The sequence below is a fragment of the Thalassophryne amazonica genome, chromosome 17 (genome assembly GCF_902500255.1).
Source record: "Thalassophryne amazonica chromosome 17, fThaAma1.1, whole genome shotgun sequence".
NCBI classification, from domain to species: Eukaryota; Metazoa; Chordata; class Actinopteri; order Batrachoidiformes; family Batrachoididae; genus Thalassophryne; species Thalassophryne amazonica.
Genome location: NC_047119.1, coordinates 8,905,315 through 8,930,565, shown reverse-complemented (window position 1 = coordinate 8,930,565; position 25,251 = coordinate 8,905,315). Strand labels below are relative to the sequence as shown.

The window sequence follows — 25,251 nt, the reverse complement described above, 5'->3', positions numbered from 1 at the left end:
TGGAAAAAGGCTACAATATTCCATCATCAGTTTAAAACTGAATTTGTAAAATGCTATTTTTATGGTTTAAAATATTTATAGAGACAATGTTATTACCCACAGTGTTGTGCAGGAACACAACAGCAGTTAAATCATGAGTATTTATAACTACGGTAGTTCATTTTCAAAAACATAATTAAATTACATTTTTAAAATGGATACATTTTTGTGAATAAATCAATTTTCATGAGTATTTACAACCCCAATTCCAATGAAGTTGGGACATTGTGTAAAATGTAAATAAAAATAGAATCCAATGATTTGCAAATCCTCTTCAACCTATATTCAACTGAATACACCACAAATACAAGATATTTAATGTTCAAACTGATAAACTTTATTGTTTTTGTGCAAATATTTGCTCATTTTAAAATGGATGCCTGCAACACGTTTCAAAAAAGCTGGGACAGTGGTATTTTTTACCACTGTGTTACATCACCATTCCTTCTAACAACACTCAATAAGCGTTTGGGAACTGAGGACACTAGTTGTTGAATCTTTGCAGGTGGAATTCTTTCCCATTGAACATTGAGAAACATTGTTCTTAAACTGTTCAACTATCCTTTAACGCAGTTGTTCATAAAGTGGTGATCCTTGCCCCATCTTTCCTTGTGAATGGCTGAGCCTTTTGGGGATGTTCCTTTTATACCCAATCATGACACTCACTTGTTTCCAGTTCGGTGTTCTTTGAGCATTCATCAACTTTCCCAGTCTTTTGTTACCCCGTCCCAACTTTTTTGAAATGTGTTGCAGGCATCCATTTCGAAATGAGCAAGTATTTGCACAAAAACAAAAATGTCTATTGGTTTGAACATTAAATATCTTGTTTTTGTGGTGTATTCAGTTGAATACAGGTAGAAGAGGATTTGCAAATCATTGTATTCTGTTTTTATTTACATTTTACACAATGTCCCAACTTCATTGGAATTGGGGTTGTATATCTACGGTAGTTCATTTTCAAAAAAAATAATTAAAGGACAATTTAAAAATGCCTACATTTTTGTGAATAAATCAATTTTCATGCATATACTGTATACTTGAGGAAATACTAAAACAAATTAATCAAGCTGCTTTCACAAGTAGAAATGCATCAATCAAGAGAGGTGGGCAGAGATTGTTTTTCTGATTGGAGAGTCAATCAAAACATGGTATTTATTTGTAAAAAGATGATGTTTCTTTCAAACAAGAACTGAGCATTTTTTGTTGTTGATCTGAATCCACAGCTGAAGCTTTCCTCTCAACTCTTTCTTCAGTTATTTTTAAGAAAAACATTTTCAGAAATATTTTCACCTTGTGATGTCATACAGGTCTGATGATTGTAAAGGTAGAGAAGAAAAGCATTTATTGTCATAAAATATGTCCAACAAAATTAGTCCAGTGCATGTATCCCATCTTAATTACTGTAATACACAATCCAGCCACTAGAGGCAGTGAGCAGCCACAGCCTGACACCCAGTGACCATCTCCAGGTCAACAGACCCCGCCTTGGTCAATGGCAGTCGAAACAGTATTTGTACCGAACATGCATGTTTTGATGGTTAATAATTGTGATTGGAGGAGGAATACACTCTTTGAGTACAACGTCTAGATACTGAGCTATTTGTCATTTGAAAGACAACATGTTACCACCAATTAAGAAACAAACCTAACAGTTAATTTTATTCTTGCAGTCTGTTACTGAGTGATGTTAAATCAACTATCCTTTATCTTCTGGATTTTCAAATTAAAAGTCTGGTTTTGACGTGTTTCCAATGTGCTGCTTCTCTTTCGGTTAGTAACGGACTCTATAGAGAGTATGTGTTTCATCATCAGTATGTCCTTATTTCTCACTGCTCTTTATTCATGATAACATTACATTTATGATGCATTCATGAATGAAAGGAAGATCAAATAAAAGTGTGACATTTTCAAGTGCAGCATAAGCTCTTGCTGCACTATGACTTTATTACCTGCATCAAGAATTTTCTTGACCACTCCGAAGTTGGAATGTGAAACGCTGTAGTGCAGAGCTGTGTTGCCATTTCCATCGGCCATATTAACGATATGCTGCAACACTGAGGGTGAAATAAGATGAAACGTACACAAGTAGTCCTCCACTGTATCAGGAAGAGCTGACTTTTGGCTGGACACAGAGAACCACTCACGCTGGAGTGTTTGTAGACAGTCATGCTGAAAAACAGCAGGTAAATGGTTTTGTCATCTCTGTACACCACCACAAAGGAGTGATGATGAAACAATCAAAATGTGCATGTTGTGTAGACTGTCAGCTTTAATTCAAGGACCTCTAAAGGCTGACCTCCACGGTAAAGACATAACTGTATACATCTTGATACAGAGTGGCCTTTTATTGTGGCCAGCCTAAGGCACACCTGTGCAGTAATCATGCTGTCTAATCAGCATCTCAATATGCCACACCTGTGAGGTGAGATGGATTATCTCAGCAAAGGAGAATTGCTCACAAACAGATTTAGACAGATTTGTGAACAATATTTGAGAAAAATGGGTCTTTTGTGTATACGTATAGAAAATGTTTTAGATCTTTGAGTTCAGCTCATGAAAAATGGGAGCAAAAACAAAATTTTTGCGTTTATATTTTTGTTCAGTGCCCTTTTCTCCATTTTCTATTTTCAGTATCCATTCTCTCTGTGTTTAATAAATTATTGGAGCACTAAGGAGTTTTTTTCCCCAACATACACAGTTATTTTCTTGCGAAAATAAATAAATAAATGAATGAATAAAGATTTGGCAGAAAATAACAGTCCAGTTTCTTGGCCTTTTTGTGTCCAACATGAAATTTGTTTGTCACCATCTCTCTGTCTATGGGTCCAGTGATATACCATGAAGCAAGCACGCACGCACACGTGCACACACAGCTTTCTTGCCGTTTTCATAAGCATGAATGAAACATACCAGTTCTCTGCTGGATAAAGCTGTACTGTCACTCAGGTGCATCCTTAAGGCTTGACAGGCAGAAAACATATTTTCACTAATTTTACACCTGAAAAGAATAAAATGGTTTTTGTTATTGCCGTTGGTGGTTAAAAAAAAAAAAAAAAAAAATACACACACACACGCACACACACACAATGATGATCATGATGAGGATATTATCCCATATATGTTTTCTTAATCTAAAAATGAACAGTTGAAAATGTAACTCAATGCATTTGGCACATTTTCAAAGGTGCTGATGTTCAACATATTGAATATCTGACACTTTATTTGCTAAACCGTAAGAACTTTCTAAACTATTTTTTCTTACAACTCACATTTTCCTCTGTCAATCAGCAAATTCTCCCGGAAATTAATTGAACAGAAATAATTTATTCATAACTGCCTTGTTCGACTGGCTGGAGGTGTGGCTATAAAATATTAGCAAATTTATGATGCATACGCCAAGTGATACGTCACAACTTTAGCTGGAGAAGTATGACCAGTGGCTGTTCAACACTGAATTAGTCCTCGGGCAAGACGCCCCCCCACAAGATTTTGCACAAACAGCCATTTTTAAAATTATTTTATTATTAATATTTTAGAAGTGCTCCTGAAACTGCAATTGAAATTGAATTCAAAAGACCGCAGGCTACAATACAACTCTAAAACAAAACATCCATGAATTCCAAATTTGAATAAACACGTCCTTACATGTTAAATGTCTGTCATTAAAAACTTTATTAATCTGTCTTTCAGGGAGTAACAATTAGCTCTTTTATTAAGGTGCATATTTGTCTCAACATTTAGCTCAATATTTAGCATGACATTTGAAAATATTAGGCTAAATGTGTAAATACTTAGCATTAACTAATTTGCTAAAGTTTTAGGTTTGACAGAAATTTGATCATGTAGTGTTTGCCTTTTTTTCTCCCTAATTTTTGGTCTTCATCTGTAGATCAAAAGAAAATCTAAACTGAAATGTTACTCACATTCCCATGGCAATGAAGTCAAATGTGATTCTTTTTCTCCATTAAATAAACCAGTTAATTATGAAAATAAGCCTCATTTTAAATATCATTATTTGTTGTGTGGGCCGCTGAAGAGGAGGTACTGCTGGCCCACCACCACCAGAGGGCGCCCTGCTTGGAGTGCGGGCTCCAAGCACGAGAGGGCGCCAGACCCAGAAGAAGTGACAGCTGTCACTCATCCTCTGCACCAGCTGTCACTCGTTATCATCACTACCATAAAAGCCGGACTGCAACTCCACCTCCCCGCCGAGAAATCGACTACCGTGAGGTAAATTCTCTGCTGACTGACACATTGTGTTATTTGCAGCCCTATTCCTGTGGACGGAGCCTTATCTGGAGTGGCGGAGATTAACGACGACGACTGCGCCTTACTCTCTGGACAGATAAGTGGTTACACAGGCGTTGCACGAGTGTGTGATTCGGAGGTGGAGGTTCCCCCTCCTAACGGTGTACAGACCGAGAACCACTGAGTGTAAAGACGTACACTCATTCATCTTGTTTCTGCTTTTGCCAGCAGTACCAGGGTCGACAGTCGAAGACAGAGGTCACCTGGAGATTCGGGACTTGGCGGCTCCGGTGTTCTTCAGGCCGTTGGTGGTGGAAGCCGTGTGGGACGCGGCCTCTCTCTCATCGGGGTCTCCTATCTTCGAGCCTGCCCACACGTCACCTGGTGTTAATTGACTTTGCAGATTTTGTGTATTTAGTTGTGTATTGTCACAACATTAAATTGTTACCTTTTGGCTTACTCATTGTCCGTTCATTTGCGCCCCCTGTTGTGGGTCCGTGCTACGACACCTTCACAACAATTATTATTATTTTGTCAGTGTACATGATAACAAAAAGAGTTGCCAGGTGCTGGAAAATTTTTGTAAAAACACACACTCTTGCAGGCACAGAAAAGGGGTCAGATTCAGTCACTTCAGCTAGTCTTTACAAACAGGCAGGCTGTCCTTTCTAAAAAAAATAACTCACAAAATCACATTTTTACTTTTTCTAAACAGTATTATGAACCGTTAGCAAATTTGTAGTTTGATTTTTGCTAATTAAAATTTTGGCTAAATTCCTTAATAATTTAGGGAGATGCGGGTTGGAATTTTACATTGTCTCCAACAGAGACACTTCTTTTGGACATATTTTATTTACTTATCTATATATTTTTTTTTAAATCAAAACAGACACATTTGTTTTTCTTTGGAAATCTGGCACTGCTGGTCTGAGAAATATTACACCATGACAAAAAGGATGCCTGCCAGCTTGGCTCACATGAGTATTAATAAATTAACTTTAGACCAATGAGACTTGCAGTCAGGTCCATAACTCTTTGGATGGTGATACAGTCTTTGGAATTTTGCCTGCGTTCATCACCACAATGGAGTTGGAAAAAAAAAAATCTAGAAGTTCTTACAGTGTTGATGTTTCATTTGAACTCAAGAGGCCTAATTAAACATCACATTAAACACTTACGAATTAGGACCAGTTGTAAACATAGTCTCTCCATTTAAAGCACATAAACAACTGGACAAACTAAATATAAGGATTGTTTTAATATTCTAATTATACATGTACAATTGGAGTTGTCTTAGGAAGCACAATTAAGCAACTAAAATTAAAGTAAGAAATACAGAGTATGGTGCTGTATGATGAATGAATCTGGATTAGGCAGGTTTAAAAAGCTAAGTCGAAGAAGGAGACCACTGAGGGAAGCCACCAAGTCACCCAGACAGCTATGAAGGCGCAGTTGACATCTATAGCTGTGACTGGAGAAAATGTGCATAGTGCAACTGTTGCCTGTTGTGCCACCACTTGCACAGCTTCGTAGTGGAGTAGCACAGAGGAGAACTTTCTATAAAAAGACAAGTGAACGTTCATGTTCAGTTTGCCAGAAGGTGCATAGGAAACCCAAGCCTAGAACTGATTGGTTTTGCTGTGTGAAAATCTGTTACACTCCTATTTGAAGCTGTCTTGTGGTGCAACAAACAAAGGTTGCACTCTGTAGTTTCTCCAATGAAAGCCACAGAAGCCTAAAATTATTTTAGTTGTGTGGGTAGCTGCAGTTTGCCACAAGGCCAAAGGGAGAACTGAGCCTAGACTGAATCTGTTTTCTTGTATGAAAATCCTTATCTGATCCACTTCACAGTGAAGCTGTGACTGGTGGTGCGCAGAGTTTCTCCAGTCACAGCCAAAGCAGGCTAGAACTCATTTAAAGTAGTCATGGATATGTTGGTGGCTTCCCACACCTCGGGCCTCATGTACAAAGACTTTCCAGATGTATGAAAGTGTGCGTACACATGGATCCAAGCACATTCCATTTGTACAACCCAATCAATGTGGAATTGAGCACCAATGTAGATGTACTAGACCCTCTCTATTTTTAATAAACAGCGAGTAACAACAAATTTATAACATTCTGCTTTGCTCGTCTTTGTGAGTTGGTACTATTTCACAAACTGTATGTCAAATTGAAGAGCAACATGTGTGAACCCTTTATCATTATTATAATTAGACAGTGTAATGTGGCGTCACACGACATACTGTGAACGTTCATTTTCAGTCACATTTGAGGCTGAAATTTCAAAATTTCAGATATGTTAGGAAGACAAATGAGGACAAATTAAGTATGGTATACAGTGAGGAAAATAAGTATTTGAACACCCTGCAATTTTGCAAGTTCTCCCACTTAGAAATCACGGAGGGGTCTGAAATTTTCATCATAGGTGCATGTCCACTGTGAGAGACATAATCTAAAAAAAAAAAAAAAATCCAGAAATCACAATGTATGATTTTTTAATAATTTATTTGTATGTTACTGTTGCAAATAAGTATTGGAACTAACTGGCTCACACAGACCTGTTATTTTTCTTTAAGAAGCCCTCTTATTCTGCACTCTTTACCTGTATTAATTGCACCTGTTTGAACTTGTTACCTGTATAAAAGACACCTGTTCACACACTCAATCAATCACACTCCAACCTGTCCACCATAGCCAAAACCAAAGAGCTGTCTAAGGACACCAGGGACAAAGCTGTAGACCTGCACAAGGCTGGGATGGACTACAGGACAACAGGCAAGCAGCTTGGTAGAAGACGACAACTGTTATGATTATTTATTAGAAAGTGGAAGAAACACAAGATAACTGTTAATCTCCCTCAGTCTGGGATTCCATGCAAGATCTCACCTTGTGGGGTAAGGATGATTCTGAGAAAGCTCAGAACTACACAGGAGGACCTGGTCAATGACCTGAAGAGAGCTGGGACCACAGTCACAAAGATTACATTAGTAACACATGATGCTGTCATGGTTTAAAATCCTGCAGGGCAGCAAGGTCCCCCTGCTCAAGCCAGCACATGTCAGGCCCATTTGAAGTTCACCAGTGACCATCTGGATGATCCAGAGGAGGCATGGGAGAAGGTCATGTGGTCAGATGAGACCAGACTAGAATTTTTTGGAATCAACTCCACTTACCATGTTTAGAGGATGAGAACAACCGCAAGAAAACCATCCCAACCGTGAAGCATGGGGGTGGAAACATCATACTCTGGGGGTGCTCTTCTGCAAAGGGGACAGGACGACTGCCTCGTATTGAAGGGAGGAGGGATGGGGTCATGTATTGTGAGATTTTGGCAAACAACTTCCTTCCCTCAGTAAGAGCATTGAAGATGGGTCATGGCTGAGTCTTCCAGCATGATAGTGACCCCAAACACACAGCCAGGGCAACTAAGGAGGGGCTCCGTAAGAAGCATTTCAAGGTCCTGAAGTGGCCTGGCCAGTCTCCAGACCTGAACTCAATAGAAAATCTTTGGAGGGAGCTGAAACTCCAAACCTGACAGATTTGGAGAAGATCTGTATGGAGGAGTGGACCAAAATCCCTGCTGCAGTGTGTGAAAACTGTTGTGTGGGCTGCTGAAGAGGCGGTATTGCTGGCCCACCACCACCAGATGGCGCCCTGCTTGGAGTGCGGGCTTCAAGCACGAGAGGGTGCCGGAGCCACTGGGAGTGACAGCTGTCACTCATCATCAGCACCAGCTGTCACTCATACAACTCATCACCATCACCATAAAGGCCGGACTGCAACTCCACCTCCTCGCCGAGAAATCAGCTACCATAAGAGGTCATTTCTCTGCTGTATTCAATGCTGACAAATAGTCTGAGCTCTTTTTGCAGCCGCTTTCCTGTGGTTTGCCTTATCTGTGGGATTGGCGTTTGGTGTGATCAGCGACGGCTTCGCTTCACACTCCAACCAGATAAGTGGTTAGACAGGAGTTGCACGAGTGTGTGACTGGAGGTGGAGGTGCTCCCTCCCAAAAGAACACAGACTGTGGGATTACTGAGTGTGCGAACTCACATTCATCAACTCTGTTTCTGTTCTCTGCCGGCAGTACCGGGTCTGACAGCTGGAGACGGTGGCCACCTGGGGATCCAGGACTTGGCGGCTCCGGTGTTCTTCACATCCGTTGGCGGTGAGGGCCGTGTGGGATCCGGATCGGTTCTGGACGGACGTCTCCTATCCTCAAGCCTGCCCACACGTCACTCAACATATAATTGTTTGTAGTACCAAGAACTGTATTTGTCTGTATTCCGTTGTGCACTTCACAACATTAAATTGTTACTGTTTCGCTTATCCATTGCCCGTTCATTTAATGCCCCCTGCTGTGGGTCCATGTTCCTACACTTTCACAACAGGATTTCTCGGGCCAGCGTCATGGATCCCGAGGGCCGTCAACCATCGCTTGAACAGCCAATGGAAGAGCGAGGTGCACAGGTGTCAGCAGGAGGCGTGTTAGGTGAGCTGCAGCAAATCTTAACCGGTTTCACTGCTCGGTTGGACTTAGTCACCGAGCAGAGTGTGATTCTCAATCGGAGGATGGAGGCTCTCACCGCCCAGGTGGAAGCGCGTGCTCAGGGCGCTGCTGCAGCACCTCCTCCTGCTGACCCAATGCCAGAAACAGACGTTCCACTGGTCGTTCAATGAACCCCCCCCCACCTTCCCCTGAAGCATACATAAGCCCTCCGGAGCCGTACGGAGGGTGTGTCGAGACGTGCGCGGACTTCTTGATGCAGTGCTCGCTCGTCTTTTCACAGCGTCCCATCATGTACGCGTCAGACGCTAGCCGGGTGGCTTACATTATAAATTTGCTTCGAGGAGAGGCACGCGCCTGGGCTACGGCGCTCTGGGAGCAGAATTCACGGCTCCTAACGACATATGCTGGGTTTGTGAGGGAGTTCAGACAGGTGTTCGACCACCCTCATAGAGGCGAGACCGCTTCAAGCGTGCTGCTGTCGATAAGACGGGTGTCAGAACTCAGCGAAGTATGCAGTCGACTTCCACATCGCGGCAGCGCCAGCCGGGTGGAATGCTGTTGCGCTCCACGCCGCCTTTGTAAACGGACTGTCTCTGGTCCTTAAGGAGCACCTGGTGGCGAAGGACGAGCCGCGGGATTTAGACGGGCTTATCGACCTAGTTATACGGTAAGACAACCGATTAACAGAACACCGACGGGAGCGAGACGAAGGGCGTGGTCAGGCACAAGCCGTCCCTCTTCCTCCCGGGTCCGAAAGGGAGCCGTCTTCCCCACGCTCCACAGCCAGGGCACTCCACGTGATGACAGCCCCCCCTGCTGACGTTGCTATGGAAACGAGCAGGGCCAAAGGCAATCAGATCAGAGACAAAGGAGGCTGTTCCGTGGGGAGTGTTTTCACTGCAGCTCAACCGAGCACACGCAGAAAAACTGCCCCAAACAGTCAATACAGCAGCACTCGTCCTTAGAGACTGGGCTAAGGGTGGGTCACAATACCCACGCGGGGAGACACCGAAAATCTGCACGCATCCCAGTCACGATCCTGAGTGGGGATCTAACCCTTCACGCCCCAGCACTGGTGGACACGGGGTCAGAGGGGAATCTGCTGGACAGCAGATGGGCAAGGGAAGTCGGGCTCCCTCTAGTGGCTCTACCTTCACCTCTGAAGGTACGGGCACTAGATGGCACCCTTCTTCCATTAATCACACACCAGACACAGCCAGTGACATTGGTGGTGTCTGGAAATCACAGGGAGGAGATTGTGTTTTATGTAACACCTTCTACCTCCCGTGTGATTTTGGGTTATCCTTGGATGATAAAACACAATCCCCGGATTGACTGGCCGTCTGGGGTTGTGGCTCAGTGGAGCGAAACCTGCCACCGGGAATGTCTCGGATCCTCGGTTCCGCCTGGTACGACAGCTAGTGAGGAGGTTAAAGTCCCTCCCAATCTGACGGCGGGGCCAAGTGAGTACCACGATCTTGCTGACATTTTCAGCAAAGATCTGGTGCTCACCCTTCCCCCACACCATCCGTAAGATTGTGCCATTGATTTGATCCCGGGCGTTGAGTACCCGTCCAGCAGGCTGTACAACCTCTCACGTCCTGAGCGCGAATCAATGGAGACCTACATCCGGGACTCGTGAGCTGCCGGGTTGATCCGGAACTCTACCTCCCCGATGGGTGCAGGTTTCTTTTTTGTGGGCAAGAAAGACGGCGGACTCCGTCCATGCATTGATTACAGGGGGCTGAATGAGATCACAGTTCGCAACCGATACCCTCTGCCCCTGTTAGATTCAGTGTTCAAGCCCCTGCACGGAGCCCAAATTTTCACAAAGCTGGATCTTAGAAATGCGTACCACCTGGTTCGGATCCGGAAGGGAGACGAATGGAAGACGGCATTTAACACCCCGTTAGGTCACTCTGAGTACCTGGTCATGCCGTTCGGCCTCACTAACACCCCGCGACGTTCCAAGCTTTGGTAAATGACGTCTTGCAGGACTTCGTGCATCGGTTTGTCTTCGTATATATCTAGACGATATACTCATCTTTTCCCCGGATCCTGAGACTCATGTTACGCATGTACGTCAGGTCCTGCAGCGGTTGTTGGAGAACCGGCTGTTTGTGAAGGGCGAGAAGTGCGAGTTCCACCGTACTTCTTTGTCTTTCCTGGGGTTCATAATCTCCTCCAACTCCGTCGCCCCTGATCCAGCCAAGGTTGCGGCGGTGAGAGATTGACCCCAACCAACAAACCGTAGGAAACTGCAACAGTTCCTCGGTTTTGCAAATTTCTACCGGAGGTTCATCAAGGGCTACAGTCAGGTAGTTAGCCCCCTGACAGCCCTGACCTCCACTAAAGTCCCCTTCACCTGGTCGGATCGGTGCGAAGCCGCATTTAGGGAGTTGAAACGCCGGTTCTCGACTGCGCCAGTCCTGGTGCAGCCCGATCCAAATCGCCAGTTTATAGTTGAAGTGGACGCCTCTGACTCAGGGATAGGAGCCGTGCTATCCCAGAGCGGGGAGTCCGACAAGGTTCTCCACCCTTGTGCCTATTTCTCCCGCAGGTTGACCCCGGCTGAAAGGAATTATGACGTCGGCAATCGGGAACTTCTTGCAGTGAAGGAGGCTCTAGAGGAGTGGAGACACCTGTTGGAGGGAGCTTCGGTACTGTTCACGGTTTTCACGGACCATCAGAACCTGGAGTACATCCGGACCGCCAAGCGTCTGAACCCCAGGCAAGCCGCTGGTCACTGTTCTTCGGGCGTTTTGACTTTCGGATCACATACCGCCCCAGGACGAAGAACCAACGGTCTGACGCCCTGTCCCGGGTGCACGAAGAGGAAGTCAAGACCGAGCTGTCAGACCTGACTGAAACCATCATCCCCGAGTCCACTGTCGTGGCCACCCTTACCTGGGACGTGGAAAAGACCATCCGGGAGGCCCTGACACGGAACCTGGACCCGGGGACTGGACCGAAAAACAAGATGTACGTCCCAGAGGCCAGGGCTGCAGTCCTAGACTTCTGTCACGGTTCCAAGCTCTCCTGCCATCCAGGGGTGCGAAGAACCGTGGCAGTTGTCCGGCAGCACTTCTGGTGGGCATCTCTGGAAGCCGACGTCCGGGAGTACGTCCAGGCCTGCACCACCTGCGCCAGGGGCAAGGCGGACCACCACAAGATCCAAGGCCTCCTCCAGCCTCTGCCCGTGCCTCATCGCCCCTGGTCTCACATCGGCCTGGACTTCATCACGGGCCTCCCGCCGTCCCAGGGCATGACTACAATCCTCACGATAGTGGACCGGTTCTCCAAGGCGGCCCACTTGGTGGCCCTCCCGAAGCTCCCGACGGCCCAGGAGACTGCAGACCTCCTGGTCCACCATGTCGTGCGTCTGCATGGGATTCCGTCGGACATTGTCTCAGATCGTGGTCCTCAGTTCTCTTCCCAGGTCTGGAGGAGTTTCTGCAGGGAACTGGGGGCCACCGTAAGTCTCTCGTCTGGGTACCACCCCCAGACAAATGGACAGGCAGAGCGGGCGAACCAGGAATTGGAGCAGGCCCTCCGCTGCGTGACCTCCGCGCATCCGACGGCCTGGAGTGACCATCTGGCCTGGATCGAGTACGCTCATAATAGCCAAGTGTCATCTGCCACCAGCCTCTCCCCATTTGAGGTATGTTTGGGGTACCAGCCCCCATTGTTTCCACTCGTGGAGGGAGAGGTCGGGGTGCCCTCGGTCCAGGCCCATCTGAGGAGGTGCCGTCGGGTGTGGCATACCGCCCGCTCTGCCCTGCTCAAAGCCCGGACGAGGGCTAAGGCATGCAGACCGCCGGCATGCCCCGGCCCCTACGTATCAGCCCGGGCTGGCGGTTTGGCTATCTACGAAGGACATCCCCCTACAAGTGGAATCCCACATAGGAACCTTCACCATCCTAAAAGTCCTCAGTCCAGCCGCAGTGAAGCTTGCAGCTTTAGCTTCACTGCGGATACATCTGGTCTTTCACGTGTCACGACTCAAACCCTGCCACACCTCTCCTCTGTGCCCCTGGACCGGCGCCGCCGCCTGCCCGGATCATTGATGGGGAGCCGGCTTGGACTGTGCGCCGGCTCTTGGACGTGCGTCGGAAGGGCCGGGGGTTCCAGTATTTGGTGGACTGGAAAGGATATGGACCCGAAGAACGCTCCTGGGTGAAGAGGAGCTTCATCCTGGACCCGGCCCTCCTGGCCGACTTCTACACCCGGCACCCGGACAAGCCTGGTCGGGCGCCAGGAGGCGCCTGTTGAGGGGGGGGTCCTGTTGTGTGGGCCGCTGAAGAGGAGGTACTGCTGGCCCACCGCCACCAGATGGCGCCCTGCTTGGAGTGCGGGCTTCAAGCACGAGAGGGCGCCAGAGCCACTGGGAGTGACAGCTGTCACTCATCATCAGCACCAGCTGTCACTCATACAACTCATCACCATCACCAAAAAGGCCGGACTGCAACTCCACCTCCTCGCCGAGAAATCAGCTACCATAAGAGGTAATTTCTCTGCTGTATTCAACGCTGACAAATAGCTGAACTCTTTTTGCAGCCGCTTTCCTGTGGTTTGCCTTATCTGTGGGATTGGCGTTTGGTGTGATCAGCGACGGCTTCGCTTCACACTCCAACCAGATAAGTGGTTAGACAGGAGTTGCACGAGTGTGTGATTGGAGGTGGAGGTGCTCCCTCCCAAAAGAACACAGACTGTGGGATTACTGAGGTGCAAACTCCACACTCATCAACTCTGTTTCTGTTCTCTGCCAGCAGTACCAGGTCTGACAGCTGGAGACGGTGGCCACCTGGGGATCCAGGACTTGGCGGCTCCGGTGTTCTTCAGATCCGTTGGCGGTGAGGGCCGTGTGGGATCCGGCTTGGTTCTGGACGGACGTCTCCTATCCTCAAGCCTGCCCACACGTCACTCAACATATAATTGTTTGTAGTACCAAGAACTGTATTTGTCTGTATTCCGTTGTGCACTTCACAACATTAAATTGTTACTGTTTGGCTTATCCATTGCCCGTTCATTTAACGCCCCCTGTTGTGGGTCCGTGTTCCTACACTTTCACAACAAAAACCTGGTGAAAAACTACAGGAAACGTTTGACCTCTGTAATTGCAAAGAAAGGCTACTGTACCAAATTATAACATTGATTTTCACAGGTGTTCAATACTTATTTGCACCAATAACATACAAATAAATTATAAAAAAAATCATAACATTGTGATTTCCAGATTTTTTTATTTTTAGATTATGTCTCTCACAGTGGACATGCACCTAAGATGAAAATTTCAGACCCCTCCATGATTTCTAAGTGGGAGAACTTGCAAAACCGCAGGGTGTTCAAATATGTATTTTCCTCACTGTATTAATATCACAGAAAAAATAGTCAATATCACCATAAACCATCCAAATGCTCAGTGGCCTTGATTTTCAAAGCAGCATTTTAAACACTGACATTACCTCTGCGGTTTATGTGCCGCTGCTGCTGCAGACCCTTTTTGGCCCTTGTTGGAGCCACATTTGCTCTTTCTTGCTTGCAACCCATCTTGATAAGATTCCTTTAATGTTCTGTTTCCTCTCTGTTGATTTTCCTCACTGGCAGAGAATTCGTAAAATGACACAGGGTCTAATCTAAGGACAAAGCACAAGGTACTCACAGTATCCAAACATGAACATGGGTATAATGTAAAGTTGACCTGGAGATTCTTACCCAGTGGTAACCCCCAGGAACTTCATGTTCTTTCTATTGCTGCTACAGGCTTGGACACGATTCTCTTCTTATGTGCAGACCGCAGCACACTGGATTTAGATGGCCTGTCTAATAAAACACACAATATGTGACACACTCATTTAATCAGTATACTGTGCCCTCCAAAAGTACTGGAACACTTGGTATTTCACAAATGTTAATTTGTTTATGCCATTTCAAATATAAAAACGCAATATAATATAACGCAATGCTAAAATACCCTTGACCATATGAGCATTGTGTTCTTTATAATTTGCAGTTGTTCAATTGGTATCTCAGTGCAAAGTGTTTGTGTGTGTGTGTGTATATAAAATCTACACTTGTAGCTCAGGTGTACCTTCTGGCAAACTGAAGCTGAATTTTTAGGTCTTCTTTTTAAGAAAATCCTCCTCTATACCACTTTATCATGAAGTTGTATAACTGATGATACAAAATGCAACACATACGCTGTGCACAATTTCTCCAATCACAGCCACAGAAGCCTCTAACTTCTTCTGGGTTGTCTGGGTGTCTTGGTGGCTTTCCTCACTCTTCTCCTTCTTGTACAGTTACTCAGTTTTCAGAACTGTCTACTCCACACAGATTAACTAGAGTGCCATACTGTTTGTATTTCTTCATAACTGATGTAAATAAAGTTCAAGACATATCAATGAGTTGGAAATGTCATGTACCACCCCTGACTTGTGTGATGAAATTGGCAATAAAACTGATTATTTACAGGGATTATACCAAAGCATTCCATTACTTATGCAACCCATCACAATGGCGTTTGTAACTTTAATTAATTTATATAAAGTTGTAGAGATGTGCTTTCAGTTTGGGTTTAAGGAAGATAATTTTTGAAATTTGCATTTTTTTTTGTATTGGAAATGGCATAAATAGATTGAAATGTCTGTCTGAAATACCAAGTGTTCCAGTACTTTTGAAGGGCACTGTGACTCATTAATACATAGAACAACATAGAGTAATACTCCTCCCCCTCCCTCCCCGACAGTTTGCATTTGCCCGACAACGCAAATATAAACAAGACAACACAAAATGTTGCACGCTCACAAACACTGTTACTCATTTCATAATTAAAGAGATACAGCCATTGAACACAATGGACTTGCATTATTATGGTGCAAAAATAACAGAATAATACTGCAATATTATTGATTATCACGATATTTTCTTGGCCAATATATCATCCAGCAAAGTTTATCATGACAGGCCAATTATAGTGGGACAATGTCTACATCCACATTCAGAATTGTGAGACACTGGGGACATTTAACATAAAACCATAACCATATGCAACTGCAAAGTTTATGAAAACATGACCCCTTTAACTAGATTCAACGCATCACTCTTGATCAACAAACTGATAATCTATCCACCTTAAATGTTACATTCTGAAGTGGATTTTCAGACAGAAGTTCCTCCCACTAAGTGTTTCAATTTTAGACCCTCGGCCACAAAATACTATGTGGCGTGTAAATGGCTTCCAAAAACCAAATACCATTCCCAACACTGCAAGTGTATGCCTCAAAAAAATCAACTTGCAGAGCCAAAGGCAACCACATCCTCCAGCTTAATTCAAGTTTAAACTGGGGCTTGGAAGTAAGCTTAAAATAGAAGACTTTGTAACTACAGCACAGACACTATCCTTACGGTTCTGCTTTTTACTGCGATCCTCAATAACACATACCTAGAAGATAACTGATACCTTGCATCACAGATGATGTCTGTTGCTCCAACAGTTCTATCATTCTTTTCACCTCTGAGTCATTATTACTACTCTGGTGACACATTCCTGGATTTCCTCTGTCACTCCTCCAAGAGGAGAGTGAAATTTGAGATTGCAACTGAAGGTCCATGTTGGCTGTGGCAGAAAGAAGGATATCAGTTAATGTTTTGAGCTCAGGCAAAAATAAAATTTAAGTACTGAAGGACTCAGCATTAACAGTTACTGAAACCCTACCTGGAGACTGAACATCTACAAGACACAGTCCTGTTTGTTCTCGTAATGTGGCGTTGTTATCACAAGAAGGTGTGGACCTGCTGTTTCCTTGGCTGCTTTGCTGCTGGACAAATTCCTTTCCCTTCTTGGTTTGGTCCAATGAAAGCAGTTCCTGGTGTTCTCTCAGAAACCTCTGCAGCTTCTCTATGTAATGGTTCAGCTCGGGATCCCACTGTGATTGTACAGAGTACTGAGACTTCTGAGCAGTCGTTTGGCAAGAAACCGTCAAATCTCGTATCCTTCCCTCCCCTACGCCAATGCTCTTCGTCTTGATGGGATCAGGTAGGTGAGATGGTCCAGAGGCCATATTTCGGGTTTTCAATCCAACTAGAAAGTTCTCATTAATGTTTGTGAATCCAACCCCAGTGTCTCGAGTTACCTTGGACATAGTCACTGGTAGCTGTTTTAAAGCCTGTCCTACCACCATAGCACTCCCAACTCCAACTGATCGAGTCTCCGGGATAACGCTGATATCTCTGTATCTGTTGCCCACAGACACTGATCTAGTAATAGTGTGAGCAGTGTTTGTGTACTTGTCCTGTGTACGAAGGAGAGTATTAGTGCTGGAGTCAGTGTTGAAAGCACTGGTAGTGTTGGTAAAGCGGGACACTGAACTGGAATCTGTGTTAGTACGCCGTGAAGCTGTCTTGGGTGTTGCCATTATGCCCAGTTCAACACATCTTACTGGATCTGTTGCCATGCCGTGAGAAACCAATTCCTTCGCTTCAATTACAATCACATCAACAGAGCAGTCCCCGCAAGCCACCGAGCGGTAATTGGCATCGTTCTTTGACCGAGTTCCTTGCATACCGGTAACAATGTGCTCACTCTGCTCCACTTGCTCTGTTACATTCCGGTGGCTCATGGGTACATCTGGTCCAGTACTAACGTTCTTCAGCTCTGGATGGCAAGACACTCCCACACTTGTCACCCTTTTTTCCTCACCTGTACTGGCATCTTGGTGAACAGTGTGATTACCCGATGCCTGGCTTGTGGTCTGAATCCCAGCCTGAGTACCTGTGCTGACAGTGGATGGTCTTGCAATAGAGGCCTTGTCAAGTCGGTTCCTAGCTCCTGTAGCCTGAAGCTCTAGTTTCAAACGGCTCATCTCTGTCTGGAGAGCTGATTCTTTCAACTCTACTTCCAAGTGGCAAATTCTCTCTCTCATGGCTTCAATAAGTATTTGCTGAGCATCAAGCTCTGCTTCCCGTTCGGTGTAAATGTCAAGATCAATCTCCGTGACTTCTGTTGCAATCGACCTTGTTTCTACTGGTTCAGTATAAACACATTTGCTTTCTTTTGTGGTTTTGAACAAAGTAGTGTCTACATTTTTATCACTTACAACTGCATTGTGGATTTCTCCATCTTCTGCAAGTGCATTTCTACATTGGACAGTTTGTTCCACTTCTTGAATCTCTTCTGTCAAATGCCTTAATCCAATGAGGTTGGTGCAGTCACTTTGCATGATGCCCCTGACCCCATCTTTGGTATTCATCATGTTTACAGTGTCAGTCATCCCTTGGCCACCATCAGACATTCCCATACTATAAGTCCCATCCCACAACACATCATGAATATCATCACCATTCTGGTTCTTGATTTGAGAAGACAATTGCCTCTTTTCCTCCTGAAGAATTGAGATTTTCACCTGGAGGATCGGGATAATTTTCACCTGCTCTTCCAGCTCCTTCAGTCTCTGCAGTGCTATCACCATCTGGTCGCGAACATGCTGCAGCTGTATGGAGCCCAGATTTGTAACCAGGGTGGTTCTGCCTGAACTTTGCGGGCTCAGCTTCAGGGAACCTGTGCTGCCTCTACTGTCCAGAGAAGAGTTAAGATGGATGTACAAATCACTCCCTGTGCCAGGTGGCTTGTTACCAATGTTGTTCTGATTGTATGTACCCATGCCAGTTGTGCTTATCCCTCCAAAACTGGCCAGTCGTCGGCGGGGTTGAGGCTCAGGAGGAGTCTTGCGGGGCTTCTCTTGCTCCAAATGTTTTTGGGTCTCCATAGAGATCTTTTCCACCAAGGAGTTTTGTCTATGTAAATTAAGAGATCTCACAGCAGCTTGAGGCTTAGACCTGGGAAGCATCTCAGATGTTCGTTGTCCTTCAGTCCTGCCAGGTTTGTTATCAGAAGAAGAAACATGGGATGGAGGAAGAGGAGGTCGGCCTCTGGTTCCTGAAGAAATAACTGATGTTCTGGCATCATGATCACTCAGTAATGACATGGCCTGTACAGAATGCCACTGGCCTGCTGAAATTCCACTCTGTGCTTTTTCCGCATTATTCTCGGCCACTCTGGGCCTCCTCTTAAGGCTAAGTCGCTTAATGGTGGTGCTGTGTTGGAAATTGTCTGTATGCTTGATATAGCCTATGTCTGACTGAAAAATGTAGTCTCTATCCAGGAAGGTCAGAACACACTCTGTAGTACTTTCACCTGTTAAGTCAACAGCAGAAGAACCAGAGTGTTTAACTCTTACAACATAGAAATCAATCCCAACACTGGACATAAGAGTGAGAAATGTGAAACATACAACACGTGGGACAGTAACCAAATGCTGCTCTGAGGACAAGTAATGATATCGTACAGTCAGGTACATAAGTATTTGAACAGTGACTGGTGACTGGTGGTGAGCAGAATTTCTCCAATCACAGCCAAAGAAGGCTAGAATGCTTTTAAGTAGGGATTTCCGGATCAGGTTTTTTTGGCCCCGATCCGATTCCGAGTCATCACATTTTGAGTATATGACGATACCGAGTCCCGAGCCGACACTTTAAAAAACTGAATGAACAATGAACAAATGCTAAAAATATAATATTTTCATTTTAATCACCTTATTTTATTATTTATCACTTAAACAGTGCACTTCTCCTTGAGGTAGCTTGAACAACCAAGTAATAATCTACCAGACTTAAAAAATGTACAAATTTCCATGTTATTTTATTTGTCTAAAAATAAATGTCCAAGGTTCCTTATGTTAAACAAGAAATGATCTAATCTGAAATAACAGGTGGTTTTAATTTACAGATTAAAGGTTTCTAAAGAACCATTTATTGATTTAGCTATTTTAATTACAAGTGTTGTAAACTTTTTTAAACAGTAATCAGAAATTTTGAGGTAAACAACAACAACAAAAAACATTTCCAAGGATTTTTCTTCAGAAAACTGCTCTATAAATGAGCCGTCCTGTGACACATTTCTGTTTTGTACAGATCAGTGGTTTCTGCACCGATCTGTTTTGTACAGATCAGTGGTTTCTGCCACTAGTCTTCCTTGTTTTCCGTCGAAAGTTGGATTGGGTTGAACTTATGTTTTTTCTTTTATTCAATAAAAAAAAAAATCATAAAATTAAAAAAAATTGGGTTGAACTTTGACCGCATCAGCCTGCCAACAAGCAGCAATGCGTGCTCCCGTCAGAAGCGTCGCATCAAAAGCCGAACTAAAGCGACGCTTCTGACGCCTCTAAAAAGCAACACGTCTCATTGAAAATAATGTTTTTTAGACTGATTCCTGACGCCTCTGACGCTTCCGATGCGTGAAAGGCCCATTAATCTGCAATAATAAGCTTGAAATAGCGCTGATCAAAATAATGACGATAAAATCTATATCAGATTCCTGATCGGGATGCAACGTCTGATTTCGATCAAGTCTGAAACCACGTGATCGGGCGCGATTTCCAATCACGTGATCGGAGTTGTGGTAGTCGTGGGTATTTTGGTGGCTTCCCTCACTGGTCTCCTTCTTGCATAGTTACTCAGGTTTTGAGATTGCCTACTTCCAGATAGCTTTGCCATGTAGGACCATGCTGTTTGCATTACTTAACGTTTGATGTAAGTGAAGTCCAAAACATGGACAGGTTCATGTATCCACCCTCTGACTTCTCTAAGGAAAACTGGCTGTAAAAGTGATGACTTGTATTAACAATAATCATTGGGCCTCATTCACCAATATCTTCTTAAGCTGTCCCTAAGAAGGTTCTTAGGAAAACTCTACGTCAGATTCATCATCATGTTCTTAAACCGCAGAATTGTTCGCAGCTGTGTTCATAAACTGATGAATCCCATCTCCTCGTAAACTAAAAGCACATGCCTGGTCAGCCTAATTAACATATGACTAGCATAGGTAACAGTCCATCAATGCCCATAAAAGGGCATGAGACTGCATGGCCGTGAACAGATCCAGATTTCATAAAGAGTAAACAAAACACCGAAAGCAAAAAGCAAATCAATTTCAACACAGCAGGCAAATAGAAAAAAAAAAAAAAAACTTTGTTGGCAGTTCAGAGGTGGAGGCACTACTGCAGGAAATCAGCCACAGGGATATCAGTTAATTAATTCACATAATGGATAGCTTTAAGTGCAGATTTTGAAAACATATAAACTTGAGTCCAGTATCCTAAACTTGCCATTACAAGTGGAGTAAATGAGAAAATATTAGTTCACGTCACTTAATGGGAGCTATCATTTTTTACAGTGTACATTTAATTTATTTTAAAATAAAAAAACACTCAATGAACAATGAACAGAGATATCATGGAAATATCACTGCAATATTCTATTTTAATGAACTTCACATAAGCAGACAACACAACCAATGTGACATGTCAGCACTAAATGTGCGTAAGAGTACTCCTGATCGAAGGAAACCATTCATGAATGCCATAATCTTCATAAAAACTTCGTAAGCAGGATTTAGGAACAAATTTGTTCTTAAGAATGGTTCGTGAATGAGGCCAATTGTATTCAGTTTGTCCAAATATTTCTGGCTCCTGAAAATGAGAAGCTGTGTATGAAAATGGCTGTGATGCATTAATCATTATTGTGACATTTTTATTGAACCCTCTGAATTAAAGTGGAAAGTCTACACTACAAACACATTCAAACTCAGTGGTGTTGAACAAACGAGAAAGTATTAAAAATGCAGTCACAGTCCAAATACGTATGGACCTAACTCTAAATATCGGAATACATTTTATGCAAATTAGGTTACAATATTTGTTAAATTATTTATGACAGTGAAAAGTAAAAGAAAATTCCTTGTGAATCCTCCTTAACATTAAAAACATAAAAGTTTTCCGACACCTGTATAAGACACGTGCAAATTGTTAGTGAATCGTCACTTACCTTAAAACTGTGCAAATCAACACCTTGTTTAAAGTCTAGAACTTTTTGTCTCTCACTCCAAAATGATTTTTCTATAGTGTTTGCTTTTGTCCCAAAAGTAGAGGAGGGACGGAGGAGGATTTACCAACAGTGCAAATGGTATGTCTCTCTACATAGACTGGTCTCACTGTGTAATTACTCTAAATGCCAAGCCATCGTCTTGGCAGTTTTCTCAACCACAGACATCTTCCATTTCAGCCACCAAATTAAAAAAGAAAAACACTCTGCTAAACAAAACAACTGCACTTCAAGAAAGCAGCAGATGAATAAGCAATAAAGTTCTTTTTGCAACGCTACAAAACGCCTTAAAGACTGAAGATATTTGTGCAATATGCATAGGAAACAATACCATTTGCATCAAGGTAAAAGGTTTAGCACTTAAATGACTGACACGGTAAGAATTACCTGGCACATCTGTCAAGACGTCGCTTCCTTGAGCCATGAGTATTTTTTGCAAAATCCAAACAGAAATCTGATAAGTTCAAATGTAAAAATGCACCTGGAAAAGAAACATAAATGAACAGCACAGCGCGTCTTTTGGATCTATCATTGTACTGCATCGCTCAGCCGCTTCCTCTTATCTCTGTCCTGGTCAAGCGTTCAATAAGAGCTAATCTTACAATGCTTACGTAAAGGAAATGCAAAACTGCGGCCTGATTATTATGGTTATTCTGCAAAACTACATTGAGCGAAAGGCTGACACTTGAAGCACAACAGTGACGCTGTGCTTTCAAAGGCTGTATCACTTTCCTTGTTCTTATGTTCTCAGCAAAACCAGGTTTTAAAGACTGCTACACTTAAACAATGGCAAAGAACGTGGATTTCTATCAGCATCTTATTAACTGCTTGCCCCGTGTTAATACTGTAAACAGTCATGAACATCACAGAATAAATTAATTTCAATCAATCAATCAACATTTATTTATAGAGCGCTTTACAGCACCGACTGGTGTCCAAAGCGCTTAACATTAAAAACACAAATTCACAAAAATAAAACATATATACAATAAAATTTTAAAATGGCACATAAAAACAGAATGCGTCACCTCCCCACTAGGTGTTAAAAGCCAGTTTAAATAAATAAGTCTTTAACTTAGATTTAAAAAGTGCTATATCAGGAATAGTACGTAATTTAAGAGGTAGCTTCTTCAAGTCGGGGGCCAGCCACCGCAAAATTTCATAAGCAAGCAAACGAGAAAGTAGATTTTCACAACAGCAGTGAGACTAAAAAGGTGGCGGACACATTATTAACTAGTTACTTCTGGAGGTACACCTGTTCAACAGCAAATAGTTCATCAGACATTGACATGGCAGGATCTAAATTAATCTGGGCAAGTAGACATGGTCAAGAGGATCTGGCGACATTCAAATGCAGCTTTCCAAACAACTTGCTGAGTAGGAGGCTAACACACCGCAAAAACTGTCCCTCTCAAAATCAGCAAAATAATCTTGCCAAATTGTCTTGTATTAAGCAAAAAAAAAAAAAAAAAAAATCTGCCAACGGGATATGAAAAACTGATTTGGTTAGAATTCCCAAAAGTAGCAAAGTGTCTGTGCACTCAATAATCAAAATGTGCCTTAAATCTAGACAGAATCCTTATATTAAGATTAGCCTCTATCTTAAAATAAGGAAAAACAATCTTGTTCCTTATTAAAAAACTTATTAAAAAAGTGAGCTATATTTTCCCAAAATAAGACATTCTGTCTTAGTAAAAACTGCTTGACAAGATTATTTTCCTATTTAGACAAAAATTAAGTCAAATTTTCTTTAAACAAGTCTTTTTTAATTTCTTAGATATCAGTTTTTGCAGTGTGGTCCAGAGCAGAAGGGTGAAAGCCACATGTGGGGGGAGAAAAACACATTAAAATTCATGATATTATGATATTTAATTGTATGATATAGAAATACATTTTTTCCTTTGGTTTCCTAAATGCAGCTGCACATTTAGGTGATAAGCTATGACTGAAGTTATTGTGAGGGCTGCAAACTAACAACCATCCAATTTTCGGTTCATTCTTTTGAAATCAAACACAGTTTAACATTCATAAAGATGAACATGAAAAGTTGGACTCACGGGTGTCAAAATGACTGGAAGCTGCAGAAGAAATAAAGCCAGCGAGAAGAAGCACAAAGGTGACTGTCCAGGAACCCATGGTTGGGTTCTAGCTGGTTTGGTGGCTTTCAGGTTTTTAAAATGTATGGGGAAAAAAATGTATATATACATATACATGTGCTGGTCATATAATTAGAATATCATGAAAAAATTGATTAATTTCAGTAATTCCATTCAAAAAGTGAAACTTGTATATTATATTCATTATTAACATACAGACTTATATACTCGTATTTCAAGTGTTTATTTCTTTTAATTTTGATGATATAACTGACAACTAATGAAAACCCCAAATTCAGTATCTCAGAAAATTTGAATATTGTGAAAAGGTTCAATATTTTCAATCTTTTCCGGATGCCCCCTGGTCGCCTCGCTGGAGAGGTGTTCCGGGCACGTCCCATTGGGAGGAGGCCCCGGGGAAGACCCAGGACATGCTGGAGGGACTACATCTCTCGGCTGGCTTGGGAACGCTTGGGGTTCCCCCGGAGGAGCTGGGGGAGGTGTATGTGGATCGGGAGGTCTGGGCGGCGTTGCTTGAGCTGCTGCCCCCGCGACCCGATTCCGGCTAAAGCGGAAGAAAATGGATGGATGGATGGTTCAATACTGAAGACACCTGGTGTCGCACTCTAATCAGCTAATTAACTCAAAACACCTGCAAAGGCCTTTAACTGGTCTCTCAGTCTAGTTCTGTAGGCTACACAATCATGGGGAAAACTGCTGACTTGACGTCTTGCCTGGGCTAAAGATAAAAAGGACTGGACTGCTGCTGAGTATGTTCTCTGCTGCTAAGTTATGTTCTCTGATGAAAGTAAATTTTGCATTTCCTTTGGAAATCAAGGTCCCAGAGTCTGGAGGAAGAGAGGAGAGGCACAGAATCCACACTGCTTGAGGTCCAGTGTAATGTTTCCACAGTCAGTGATTGTTTGGGGTGCCATGTCATCTACTGGTGTTGGTCCACTGTGTTTTCTGAGGTCCAAGGTCAACGCAGCCGTCTACCAGGAAGTTGTAGAGCACTTCATGCTTCCTGCTGCTGACCAACTTCATGGAGATACAGATTTCATTTTCCAACAGGACTTGGCGCCTGCACACAGTGTCAAAGCTACCAGTACCTGGTTTAAGGACCATGGTATCCCTGTTATTAACTGGCCAGCAAATTCACCTGACCCTAACCCCACAGAAAATCTATGGGGTATTGTGAAGAGGAAGATGCGACACACCAGACCCAACAATGCAGAAGAGCTTAAGGCCACTATCAGAGCAACCTGGGCTCTCATACCACCTGAGCAGTACCACAGACTGATTGACTCCACACCACGCTGCATTGCTGCAGTAAGTCAGGCAAAAGGAGTACATATTGAGTGCTGTACATGAGCATACTTTTCATGTTCATACTGTTCAGCTGGCCAACATTTCTAG

At 43.5% G+C, this 25,251-nt stretch overlaps 1 protein-coding gene and 1 long non-coding RNA gene across 2 annotated transcripts in view; one reads left to right on the top strand and one right to left on the bottom strand.

Annotated features, from left to right (window-relative positions):
• Positions 1–18,989, bottom strand: part of LOC117529905 (KN motif and ankyrin repeat domain-containing protein 1-like) — a 24,369-nt gene extending 5,380 nt beyond the window's left edge. The window contains 7 exon segments of the mRNA XM_034192809.1: positions 1,989–2,208; positions 2,950–3,037; positions 14,266–14,436; positions 14,516–14,579; positions 14,582–14,623; positions 16,263–16,418; positions 16,518–18,989. Of these exon segments, the coding sequence (XP_034048700.1) occupies positions 1,989–2,208; positions 2,950–3,037; positions 14,266–14,436; positions 14,516–14,579; positions 14,582–14,623; positions 16,263–16,418; positions 16,518–18,786 (3,010 nt within the window). The 5' untranslated portion in view covers positions 18,787–18,989.
• On the top strand, positions 16,060–25,251 carry LOC117529906. The gene is made up of 3 exons (XR_004566139.1): positions 16,060–16,072; positions 19,958–19,963; positions 25,092–25,251. It is a non-coding gene; the product is annotated as an uncharacterized LOC117529906 (long non-coding RNA).